Genomic DNA, 13471 nt, shown 5'->3' with positions numbered 1-13471 from the left:
AGACCTGCAGGTTTTAGCAAGAGTCAAGTCTTTCTTTTAAAAAAAAATATGCTTCCTGCACGCCCCACACAGGAGATTGAGCCCACAACCCCGGCATGTGCCCTGACCAGGAATTGAATTGTGACATCCTGATTCATAGGTCAACCATTGAGCCACACCTGATACTGTCGGGCAAGAGTCAAATTTGTTTGCCTTGTGTTGTGTTATACACATAGAGTGTTCAATATATACTCATTGAGTAGATCCAGGAAAGTTGTTTGTTTTTTTTCACAAAAATATCCCAGAGAACTGTTATTATGTTTTCCCAAATTAAATTGACTACCAGAATCATTACTCAGAAACTCCCACTTAAAGAGGCATTCTGAGATGAACCTTCAAGGTGTGCCAAAAGTGTCAGTATTGCAGCCTTATCAAGTGCATGATGTACACAGAAATTGTCTTTAAAACAGACACACACACACAAAAATAAATAAATAAATAAAACAGACACAAAAATTGCCCAATAACAGTTGTACAAATGAAAATATTCTGGAAGCTTCTGTGAGAGTAAATGAAGGAATCATCATTATTTACTACTGTAGAAGAGCAAATTTAGAATGGAAAGAGTTGATAAAGGATCCTTAGAAATATAAAGATGTCCAAATTTGCATGGACACCAATAGCAAGATTAGGTTGTAGACCCTCCTCCCGCAACCCTTTCCTCAGCTCTGCCCTCAGAGACATCTGTTTGGGGCAGGAATTGGTCTTCTCTTTGGCTTTCCCTGCAGACCAAGGTATAGGCTTTCTCAGTTCTGCTAAGTCGAAGATCACCCACTCATCTATTTTTATTTTATAAAATTAGTGGATATCTTTCATTTGTTATGGTCTCTTTAGCCATTATCTTTGGGTTTATGCTTTTGGGTCCTTTTTCTGTCAGATTAATGATTGAGGAGAGCATCTGTGTGTTTAATCTGAAACAGTTAATTGGAACGCTCTTATTGTTTTAATCTTCATTTCCTGGTTGAATATGTTTTTCATCTTTATGGACCATTTTTACTGCTCCTTCATGAATTACCTACTCTTATCTTTTGGCTGTTTTTCTATCAGGAAATAGTCATTTTCTTATCAGCATTTATAGTTTCTTTTTATATTATGTTTATTAATTCATTGTGTACAAAAATTGTTGCAAATATCTTTTCCAGTTTGTCATTTACTTTTAATTTCTATGATTTTTGTACATGGAAAAAGGTTCTTTTTATTTCTATGTATTATAGTTTGTTGAACTCATTATTAAAAGTATTAATTTTAAAATATTTAATGAATTATTGAATTATTAAATATTCCAGTGATTTTATGCATAGAATACCCTTACGTAACCTGATGTCAGTAAAACACTTACTTACATTACCCTGTATATATATTTATAATTTTGTTTTTATATTTAATTTTCAACTCATCTGGAATTTATTTCATTGTGTAGTACAAGAAGCGATTTAAAAAGTAATTGAGAAATACAGCACATGTGCTGTCAAATATATAAAATATAAGCATACAATTATGAACAATTTAACAAATAATTTAAAAGCAAATACCCATTTTACCACAATGTGAATACTTGTCTAAGGATCTACTTTTGGGAGAACCCAGTAATTCATACTCGAAGTGGTCTAGGAGGCAGGATCTCCGATGGAATCCTTGAACTGGATCAGTCACAGGCCAGATAGTGAAAAAGACTGCACTGTTAGTGACAAGTGAGTGTGGTAACTAACCCCTGGCATGCTATAGGGTCACTATTACTAAGAGTCTCACCCATGATGAATTGGGTCAGGATACAGGAGGAAGGGGATATATTGAATTTAGGCAATATTTCTGCCATTCAAGAGATATGGCAGCAGTGGCTGTCTTAAAAGACTGCAGATGTAGATTCAGTACCATGGATACACCACTGAAAGCAAATGGTGGGCTCAGGTCAGCCAATCACCAACTCAGGACATAATGTCAAATCCAGGAAACCTCTATGACACCCACATGCACTGAAATCAGAGAACAATTTACTGAAAATCAGGCCTGAGTGTGAGAGTAGCAATATTGCAAAGAAAGCAGGCACTGCCCTGGCAAATTTGCTATGCTAAGCTCAAGGCCTTGATATTTGACATCCCATGCCACAAAACCTATGCAGGGACAACCTACTCACAGGACTGAGGCTCCAACCTCATGCACTGGGCCCTTGTCCCCTCCCACACTCAAATACCTGGCTTCCTCAACGCACCCTAATGGAAGAGAAGGAAAGGGAGGGGAGGGTGAAGAAAAATAGCTTCCTATTTATTCTAAGGGCAAAAGAAATGTAATTCACCACAAACTACAAAACAATCTTAACTGTCCCTCACATTTTTGGGATACTCTAAATTACTCACCTAAAAATTGAGACTTGTTTTTAAAAAGTAATAATACTAGTGATTATCTATAAAGCTGGAAACTTGGGATCAATATTCCATGTATTCAGCAAATATTTAGCTACAGCCCATACACTGTTTAAGCACATTTTACATAGTAGCACTATTTAAAGAAATAGCTTCATGCATTGATTCCAATAGTACCCATTCCAATCACATAAAATTGGAGAACTTTCTCCCCCCAAAAAAATTAGTGACTTTTCCTATTCACCTTTTCTTTATTCTCATCAATGGTTTTCAGATTAGGTCTGTGTTTTGCTTTTGTTTTTTTTGTGTTTTTTTTTTTTTTTTGTTTTTTTCCTGGTTTTGCTTTTGTTTCTGTTCTCCTTATTTATTAACGTATTTATTTAAAGCAGAACCCAAATATTCACATAAGAATCCAGCTCTGGCTTTCTGGCTCTTGAGGTGGGAAGGTCCAGGACTCTCCATCTCTACACACCAACAAATAGACAAGGTTGAAGGAAAAACTGGTAAAGAATGATGTACTGAGTACCATTTTAGCACTCCATTCTATTACAGCTTTGTGCCTTTATAGAGATTACATCTCTCTTCAGAAAGGTATAGAAGGGTAGAAAATAGTATATGGTATAGAACAGCAATTTTTCAACCTTTTTCATCTCGTGGCACACACAAACTAATTACTAAAATTCTGCAGCACACCAAAAAATATATATTTTTGCCAAGCTGACAAAAAATAGGAATAATTTTGATCCACTCACACCAGACAGCTATTGTTGTGTTGACTGTTAACATTTTTTTATTTGACAATGTCAGGTAAAAGAGGTTAGTGACCCTGACTAAATAGTCAGGTATTGCATGTTTTAAAAATTCCTGTGGTACACTGAAAATCACTGGTATAGAATATATATATATAATTTTTTATTTTCCTCCAATCCAGTCCCAGAGATTCTTTTGTCCAAGGAGTTCTAAATGGCAGGTTAGATCAAGTCCCTGCGAATACTAGCAAGAACAACTTTCAGTGGATTCTGGGCACAGTGGTGTCTTGTTCCAGACACCTCTTCTCTCTCTGCTGGCTTTTCTCTTCATCATCTTCTCCGGCGGAAGAGACTCCTATCTGGACCACAGCCACCGCTAAAGCAGAGAGCTGAACTAGGAGCAGCCGGTTGGGTCCCACTCTTGGGCCCCAGGGTCGCGGACTGCTTGCGCCCAAAGGTGGAGCGGTGTTGGGCGCAAGCCGGGGCGTGCCCAGGGCTGGGGTGTTTCTGATGGGCTTTTTCCTGAGAATACGGGAGACCGGGCTCCTGGGACCGAGGTGGGAGAAAGGTCCCAACTTGGCGCAGAACCTCCCGGGCTTCGGGCTTGGGCTTCTGCGGCAGGGGGGCGGGGGAGGGAAGGGGGGAGGAGGGGAGGGGGAGAGGGTCGGAGGGGGAGGGGAGGGGGCAGGGGGAGAAGGGGAATCCTGGGGAGAGTACGTCCCCAGGAAACGTAGGGGGGTGGGGAGGGGGAGGCTGTGGTTTCTGCGTGTTGCCAGAGAAGCCACGCGCCGCCGTGTTGAACCTGGGGCTCCTGAAGCAGGAGGGTAGGGAACTGCGGACTCTGTACCTTGGAAGTGTTCCGAGTCGCCGGGACGCAGGCGCCTTTCATCCTCCTTTGGGGACACTGCCCTGGGTCCGCCTTTACTAGTAAGGAGTCCTACTGTGGGTATGGTCGCTGTAAAATATCCCGGCCCCAAAACTACTCAGAAGAGAGTTTTCTGCAGAAAACATACTAGTTGGCCGCAGGGTGCTGGGAAAGGGGGACGGAGAGCATTGAGGCATCTGGAATTCGGTACCTTCCATAGCGGAGCCACAGTTTTACTTTCATTAAGAAAAAGATTACCGGTACATAAAGCCAATCTAGACAGAGGTGAAACTTGAGAAACGTATTCTGAGACGGTTTCATTTTTAATTCTACCATTGATTTGTAAATGGTCTTCATCACTGAGCAATTACACATCTGCATACCTATGAAATATTTGCAGACACATGCATGTAGTGTATGTACGCGCGTGTCCTACATGTATACATCTACATGGGAGATTTTAAGTGCTTGGGCACAAGCAGTGGGAGCAGCGATCCTCGCTGGGAGGCAGCCAGGGGCAGGAGCGCTTCTCCGCGCCGCGACAGCCCTCCCCGCGCCCGGCACGTCCAGCCTCGCCCGGAGCCGTCGGCTCGTCCCCCCGGAGTCGGCTGGGGCGGCCACCGGGAGTCCGCTCCGCGTCGGCTCCCGCACCCGGGCCGCCGGCCCGGAGACACTACACCGGAGTCGGATTACAACCCGCAATTAACATATGAATTCAACGAACCTGAAGACCGGGGGGCGGGGGGAGGGCGGGGGGGCCGACCCAGAACTGGCGCCCGGGCGCTCGGGGCGCAGGAACTTCTCGCCGGTGTAAGAACTCTTTGATTGGCTGCTCGCACGCGCCTGCCCGCGCCCTCCATTGGCTGAGCAGACACGCGACCGGCGCGAGGAGGGGGCTGGGAGAGGAGCGGGGGGAGCCACTCTGGCGCGTGCCGCTTTTTAAAGGGGCGCAGCGCCTTCAGCAACCGGAGAAGCTTCGTTGCACGCGACCTGGTGTGTGATCTCAGAGTGGGTGGGGGAGGGTCGAGGAGGGGAAAAAAAATAAGACATTGCAGTAGAGACCCGGGAAGGGTTGTGTGGTGTTGTGTGTTTTTTTTGTGGAGCCGGTTTGCCAGTGCCTCCTTCGACTCTGAGCCTCCGAACCTCTGCAGTGCAATGTCCCGCCTGCTGCACGTAGAAGAGTGGGCTGAAGTGAAGGAGTTAGGGGCCCACCACCGCCATCCCCCGCCGCACCACCTCCCGCAGCCGCCACAGCCACCTGCGACCCTGCAGACGAGAGAGCACCCCGTGTACCCGGCCGAGCTGTCCCTCCTGGACAGCACAGACCCACGCGCCTGGCTGGCTCCCACTTTGCAGGGCATCTGCACGGCACGCGCCGCCCAGTACTTGCTGCATTCCCCCGAGCTGGGTGCCTCCGAGGCGGCGGCGCCCCGGGAGGAGATGGACGGCCGGGGGGAGCTGGTGAGGAGAAGCGGCGGCAGCGGCGGCAGCAGCAAGAGCCCCGGCCCCGTGAAAGTGCGGGAACAGCTGTGCAAGCTGAAAGGCGGGGTGCTGGTAGATGAGCTGGGCTGCAGCCGCCAGCGCGCCCCTTCCAGCAAACAGGTGAACGGGGTCCAGAAGCAAAGGCGGCTGGCGGCCAACGCCAGGGAGCGACGCAGGATGCACGGGCTGAACCACGCCTTCGACCAGCTGCGCAACGTTATCCCGTCCTTCAACAACGACAAGAAGCTGTCCAAGTACGAGACCCTGCAGATGGCCCAGATCTACATCAACGCCTTGTCCGAGCTGCTGCAAACGCCCAGCGCCGGGGAGCAGCCGCCGCCGCCGCCGGCATCCTGCAAGAGCGACCACCACCACCTCCGCGCCGCCGCCCCCTACGAAGGCGGCGCGGGCACGGCCACCGCAGCGGGGGCACAGCCGGCCTCCGGAGCCGGCCAGCGGCCCACCCCGCCCGGAAGTTGCCGGACTCGCTTCTCCGCCCCGGCCTCCGCGGGAGGATACTCCGTGCAGCTGGACGCTTTGCACTTCTCAACGTTCGAGGACAGCGCCCTGACGGCGATGATGGCGCAAAAGAACCTGTCGCCGTCGCTGCCCGGGGGCCTCCTGCAGCCGGTGCAGGAGGAAAGTAGCAAAACTTCGCCCCGGTCTCACAGAAGCGACGGGGAGTTTTCTCCCCATTCCCATTACAGTGACTCGGATGAGGCAAGTTAGGAAGGTGACAGGAACCCTGAAAACAGACAGGAACAAAATCGCCCCTTCCCCGTGCGCGGAAAGCCCCGCGGTTAAAAGATCCCCGCACCCTGTTCATGTTTGCGCGGCGACGGTCGTCGTTTAGCAACGACTTGGCCTCAGATGGCAGCTACATTGGATGGTTTGCAAAAAGCCTCCGCTCTTCCAAACTTCCTATGTTGCTTGATGAAAACTTTGTTAAAGTTGTGTTCTTCCCTCCCACCTTCTGCTCCCCCTGTAGATAGATAGGCTATAATGAATGACATACACCTAGTTCCCTGCTGCCAATACGCTGCTAAAACATCGCATCTTCTCTATCGCTGGTTTGTGTTTAATTTATTTTACGCCCTGGGCATCCATCCCTGTGTGTTGCGCGCACTCACGTGTGGGAGAGTTAGTATTCCTAAATTGTTTCCCAAAACGCGTTATGAAACTCAAAGTTAAAACTTCCGAAGCGAGTGACTTTTGACTGCGGAGTTGTTGGAAAACGGGGAACTTTGAAGTTTATATATTGTATAAACATACCCAGTATGTATGTCCGATCGCGAGAAAGTTGGCGTCTTTTAGGAAACTTGGCGCACGCACTTTATCAGCCGCTACTGCTGCGGCTCCGGGACAAACTCAACTGCCAATTGCAGACCAGTTTTGTTTTTTAAACACGGCCACTTATAATCCTTAAGCTTTTTGCAAAATTTTTGTTTAAAAAATTAAAGTTTAAAAAACCATATCCAGTAGTGTCAAAAGCATTTGGTCAATTTTATTTTTGCTTTGTTAATGTTAGAACTTATTTATTATTGAGTGTTTGCTACCATTTCTACTTATCTTGATTCATTTTTTACGTTTTCTACTCGAGACCATTTTATTTTAAGTTAGCAAAGCCATTGCCATTGTTTTATGTATTTCCTTTTGCAAATGATAAAAATAAACTTGGAAATAACTTGTATTTGTCGCTTATTCCAGTTCTAACGTAAGCATTGAAAACAGTTTAAAAATAACCTTGAAGAACTGAACTCTCTTCTAGTAAGTGCCAATTTATGCAATCTAAGAGTTTTGAACAATTCTGTTATTAACCTTATATCTTCAAGTGAGACCAGAGACCCTAGGGGCGGAACGCGCTGGTCAATAATTAAATTGGGAGATAAAACTTCTCCCGACTTTGTAACGGTGTTGCTCTTGGGTAGTCAGAATCTTTCCAGTCTTCCTCACTCCTAGCCTCAACAACCTCTGCAAGGTTGTGTGCAGGTCTCCTAGAATTTCACCAGGAGTAGTGAACTTGACTAGGGTTTCCTATTGCCACTTCATAAAAACTAGCCAAGCTGAGAGCTTTTCTTGTTAAGATCAAATTCACAGCACACGCCCATTCTTTCTCTCCCTCCCCTTCTCTCTCTCCCTCTCTCCTCTCTTTCTTCCTCTTTCCCTCTCTCTGGGGAGGAGGAGGTTTGAAGGCAAAGAGAAAAAGAGAACAATGGAAAAGAACCCGAGGAAAGGGGTTGAGGTTCATTGATTCAAAAATCAGAACCTGCAGTTATCCTAGGAAATTGTTGACCTCCACTCATTTTTTTTTTCCTTACAAGCAATTCTGCTTCTTCCAATGTCGATGATGACGTTTGCGTTTATTTGTCCTTCTGAATTAGTAACCATGTAGGAAACATTTAACTACCTTTTTAGTCAGTTGCAGAAACTAAAAGGTGCACTCTCTCACCTCGGGTTCTCACAAGTAATAGCCTATTCTGGGTGTCAGGATCATTCACTTTGGAAAAGCTAATACAGTGTGTGTGTGTGTGTGTGTGTGTGTGTGTGTGTGTGTGTGTGTGGAGAAAGTAGAAAGCGAAATTTTGAAAATGTATTTGGCAAACCTGAACGTAGAACGATTTATTAAACTGAAGATGTGCGATGTTCCACCGGATAAACATCACCGACTTAGGGAGATTGGTTTTAAAACGAATCTTTTATATTTTGTTTCTTCATTGGGGGTGGATAACGAATTTCAAGAGCAAGGAAGTGGGACAGAAAGCGAGAGATGGTTATTTTAATCGCTCCTGCATCCCCCTCTCTCCGCAGCATCTTGAAATGAGGAGAGCTTCATAAACTGGGTGTGGAGAAAGTAATGTGCGAGGAGAGGGAGTTCTGGTCCAGGGCAGAGAACGGCGGAATAAGCTGCTCACTGACCACCTGGGTATCCAGGAGCTTTCGGCTGATGCTTATGATGCAGGGAAGCCCAAGAAAGCCTGCGCCAGCTCTCTGGGAGAGAGGTGAGCAGCGGCTCCGGGCGCTTTCCAGGGGCAGAAACAATGCACCTGTCCCTTAGATAACCTTTTGCACCCACTGAGTTTGCTGTGCTCACGATAACCATCGGGAATCTTCTGGCTGCTGAATAAATCAAGCGATTGCTTCTAACACATTTCCATTTCACTCTCAATAAGCAGACTCAACAGGCATGGACACAGAGCAACCGTGCAGGATGAACGCAAACATATTTTTATAGTTATTTGGCTTGGTGGTTCTGCATACATGTGGAAGGAGGGAGGGAGGGAGGGAGGGAGGGAGGGAAGGAGGGAGGAAGAAAGAGAAAGAGAGGAGAGAGAGAGAGAGAGAGAGAGAGAGAGAGAGAGAGAGAGAGAGAGAGAGAAAGCAGAATGCTTTTACCTGCTATGAATCTGAGCAGGTGAAGGACAGGACTAAGAAAAATAAAGTTGTGATTTTTTCCTCAAAGAAAACTACTTCTTTTTCAAATATCTTTATTTTTGTGTTAACCAGAGGAAAAAGACTCTTCCAAAATTATTACTTTTCTTTTCATGTGCATATAGAAATTGTAAAACAGAAATGACATCAGAAATGCCTTTGCAATCTTTTATAAATGCCCTGCCCCTGAATGACTGCAGCCAAATTACACAGACATCGTGTCAATATCCAGAACTGGATGTTACTACTCCCATCCATGAGGTCAATAAACCCACAAATTTTTCTCTAAGAAATTCTGTGGCTAGGAGCTACATCTATGCAAATGTTCAGAGGGTTGTGTGTTTTTTTTTCTTCTGGTTTCACAATAACAGCCAGATATTTAACTTTTAAGTGTTAGTGGCATTATATAGAAATTGAAGATAATGCCAACTTCACTTAAGGAAGTCACTTGACATTTCCTCTCATGAGAAAAAAATGATTATCAGATTGGAAATTCTGTATCACACTGATTGAAAGTGTGGATGAATTCTTCTAACCCATCACAGACAGGCACAAAAAGCCAAATCCCTTTGTGGCAAACGAAGTGTTCAAAGTTCAAATGAGGACTTTAACCTCTTTTCTTTCCTTCATTCTATTTCTTTCTTCCTTTGCTGGCATTTCTTTGAGAGAGATGTACAATCACATTTCCATTTTAAGGTTCTGCTGTGGAGTTTGCATAACAAACGTTTGGCAGCTTGCTCTCTTACACTCCATTAACAAGCTGTAACATATAGCTGCAGGTTGCTATAATCTCATTAATATTTTGGAAACTTGAATATTGAGTATTTCTGAGCACTCATTCCCCATATGCCAGACCACTCCTGCCATGCTGACTGGTTCCTTTCTCTCCATTATTAGCAATTAGCTTCTACCTTCCAAAGTCAGATCCAAGTATCCAAGATACTAGCAAAGGAATCAACTATGTGTGCAAGTTAAGCATGCTTAATATCACCCAAACAAACAAAGAGGCAGCGTTTCTTAAAGTAATGAAGATAGATAAATCGGGTTAGTCTTCTGCGACACTGCTGGGGCTTTCTAGCGTTTTATATATTTTAAGCAGCGTTGCTTTATATTCTGTCTTTGCCTTCTACCCCCCCCCCCCCCCCTCCACCACCACCACCACCACCACTTTTATTTGTGGAGGGTTTTGGCTCACCACACTTTAGGAAACTTACTTGATTTCACAGAAAGCTGAGGAAGAATATTTCTGGTAACTGACCATTTTAAGCATGTTCTGTTTGGAACATTGCTAACTGGCAGGTCTTGACCAGTAAAGGGGGGGGGGGGCATTAATTTTCTTCATCTTAACCAATGCAGGACCAATGTCTTTATTAGGCCCGTCTATTGATTTTTCGAGATCTAAACCTGAACCAAGTAAGCGATCTTTTATCAAAGGATATCTTGTAATTATTTCTCTCCTTTGTTCATCTGGAAGTTCAAGAAACATGATCAACTTCGTCTCGGTTGTTCCAAGTTAGAATTGGAAACGAAAGTGCAGACCCACTGGTCTATGGCAACCTAGACGTGTCCTTTTGCAATCTGCAAAGACAGGCAAGCATGTGCTGGTGAGAGTTTAAGGATGACCTCTACGAGTTGAATCGGTGGGTGGGGGTCGGGGCTGGACCTATAACCACCCTGTAAGTTTCCCTCCCCGTTTTTGACTGCTCTCGCCAGCCACCCTCCTCCTAAACTGACCAGCGTCCCAGACGCCAACTCCTGAAGTCCCTGCCCTTCTGCTAGGCCCCAACAAGACGAGGCTAAGGAGCGGAGAACGGGTTAAATTCTGGGACCCCGAGGAGGAGAGAAGTCGGGGGAAGATAAAGAAAAGGACAGGAACCAAGAAGCGTGGGGGTGGTTCGCCGTAACGTGAGTGTTTCTTAATTAGAGAGCGGCTGACAATAGAGGGGCTGGCGAGGCTCCTGGCCGCGGTGCGGAGCGTCTGGAGCGGAGCACGCGCTGTCAGCTGGTGAGCGCGCTCTCCTTTCAGGCCGCTCCCCGGGGAGTGCGCAGCCACATTTAACACCACCGCCGCCCCTCCCCGGCCTCCTCCACCACGGCCTCCTCCCCGTCGACAGCCCTCCTCGCCCTCCCCCTTCCTCCCCCCACACGGGCAGAACTCACAGAAGCGAGCAACTCCGGGCCCGGGCCCCACTCCTCCCCCGGCTTCGCAGCGGGAGCCGCCACTGCCCACTGCACCTCCCGGCAACGGGCCCGGCCAGCAAAGAAGCTGCGCAAAGTTAAAGCCAAGCAATGCCAAGGGGCGGGGGAGCTGCGGGGTTGTCCGGGAAGAGTTAGGCTGGGGGCTGAGGCACCTGAAGCGTGAACCGAGACCGAGGCGGGGAAGCGAAACGCGCTGCCCGCCACCCGCGCGACTGCCCGGCCGGCGGAGAGCTTGTGGTGGAAGATCCGTTCACCTTTTCTAGTCAAGGATTCCGTTCTTCAGTCCTTCCCTTACCCTAAAATGTTCTGTGTTCTCTAGATCGGTGGATGCTGTTGCAGGTCTGAGCGTTTAAACGTTCACTGAACAGTGCGCCGGCCCCGTCTCCCACGATCCAGAGCTGGGGCACAGGTGTATGATTCCCCCCCTCCCCTTCAGCCCCTTAAGCAAAGGAAAGCAGAATGAGGCGTTTTGATGGAAAGATGTTGTTGGGCTTCTTTGCACCCCAGTGTTCCTCTTCTTATTTCAGTCCTGCTTTCTCTGACCCGAAATAAACAAGCAAGTAAAATAGGTTTTTTGTTGACTACGCTGCAGGGAGGCCAGGCCCATGCTACAAGTCCACACTTTTCCTCGGGGAAACGAGAAGTTTCCTCCACAGGGATGACAAACGAGATGCTCTCCAGTATAAGTATTGCTTCTTAGCAGTTCTAATTAAAGAGTTAAGAGATCTGGTAAAGGGAAACGGTGTTCTGGTGGCCAGCTGGTCCACCAGGCCTCCTTCCTGTCAGAATGATGGAGGAAGGGGCACGCTAGGATCCTAGGTGGCTGCCCTGGGATTTCTCAAGCCAACGGATAGGTTGCTCTTTTGGGCCACTGGCCACTGATTTGTCTCTTCTAGAGACAGTTCTTCCTACCTGCTGGCGCCTCCAAAGATGGTGTTGGGCTTCTTTGGATAGAGCATCTTGCTGACTGAGATGCTGGTGGAGGAAGAGGTAAGGTTGGGAGGGATCCTCAACCTGGAGGCAAGAATGAGGTAGCATTTGAGGATGGAATTGGTACCACACGTGGCCTAACCTTAAAGGCCACAAAACTAGGAGAAATCGGGGGAAAACATAGAGCCACTAGTTGACCAGGAAGATGCAAAGTCAGTTCTTTTCATTTTTCAATAACTTGTATCTGCTTCAAGAAACAACCTAACAGAAATGTATTTTTTTTTTCTTTTAATTTTCTTATAATCAAAGAGCTCTTGGTTCAGTAGGTCAAAGAAGAATGCCAGAATCTGCACACAGGTTCTCAGGTGAATCTGGTGCAAGTGCAGCCAAGGACTACACTGTGAAAAGCAATGATCTGAAGGAGGCCCTGTTCGGTCCTCTTTTTGAAATTGCCTGTGAAAATAAACACTGGCTAAATAATCCTCTGTTGCCCTAACCCAGTAGTTCTCAACCTTTCTAATGCTGTGACCTTTTAATACAGTTCCTCATATTGTGGTGACCCCCAGCCATAAAATTATTTTCATTGCTACTTCATAACTGTAATTTTGCTACTGTTATGAATCGTAATGTAAATATCTGTTTTTTCTGATGGTCTTAGGTGACCCTGCTAGCGGTTCTCAACCTGTGGGGCCTAACTAGTTTGGCTCAGTGGATAGAGCGTCGGCCTGCAGACTCAAGGGTCCCAGGTTTGATTCAGGTCAAGGGCATGTACCTTGGTTGCGGGCACATCCCCAGTAGGGGGTATGCACGAGGCAGCTGATTGATGTTTCTCTCTCATCGATGTTTCTAACTCTCTCTTCCTCTCTGTAAAAAATCAATAAAATATATTTTTAAAAATAATCCTCTGTTGCCTCCTTTTATAATAGACATTTTTCTCAGTCAGCAAACAACGTAGCTTCTTGGAGCCCATAACCCTGACTTGGCTGCTTTCAGGCTCTAGGCCCTGGGACAGTCTGCTCCAGGCCTGAGGTATCTCAACTCTGAAGTGATTCCACCTGCCTTTGGAGGCACAGAAACATCAGACCAGGAGGTAAAAGACCTCTACCCTCTGGCTAAGTCAGAGAAGTCAAAATCATAACCAGTGAGTGCTTGTGAAAAGCAAGGAGTGAAAATTTTCTCAGGCTCCACCAACTCTAAGAGAAATAGGAGACAGGTTGTCACAAAGCCCTCAGTTTAAGGTAGGTAGCCTAAGTCATGTCACTCCATAATAACTCCAGCATCAGTTTATTGGGGCACTGACTTCGATGAAAGACTCAGCCACCTATAACCTGACTGATGTAGCCATTGTTCCCTTGTGCTGCTGGTGATAATCAGAATACAGAAAAAGCAATTTTATGATTTAGAAGGCAATGATCTCA

At 46.6% G+C, this 13471-nt stretch overlaps 1 protein-coding gene across 1 annotated transcript; it reads left to right on the top strand.

The window, feature by feature from the left end:
• Positions 1 to 5168: 5168 nt before the first annotated feature.
• ATOH1 (atonal bHLH transcription factor 1) lies at positions 5169 to 6224 on the top strand (the record flags this gene model as incomplete). The annotated part of the gene is made up of 1 exon (XM_079774551.1): positions 5169 to 6224. The coding sequence occupies one exon, from the start codon at positions 5169 to 5171 to the stop codon at positions 6222 to 6224; it is 1056 nt and encodes a 351-aa protein (XP_079630677.1).
• Positions 6225 to 13471: the final 7247 nt, after the last annotated feature.

This window comes from Cnephaeus nilssonii (assembly GCF_951640355.1).
Source record: "Cnephaeus nilssonii genome assembly, chromosome: 1".
Taxonomy (NCBI): domain Eukaryota; kingdom Metazoa; phylum Chordata; class Mammalia; order Chiroptera; family Vespertilionidae; genus Cnephaeus; species Cnephaeus nilssonii.
The sequence above is the reverse complement of the archived record's forward strand: the minus strand, read 5'-3'. Positions and strand labels throughout refer to the sequence as shown.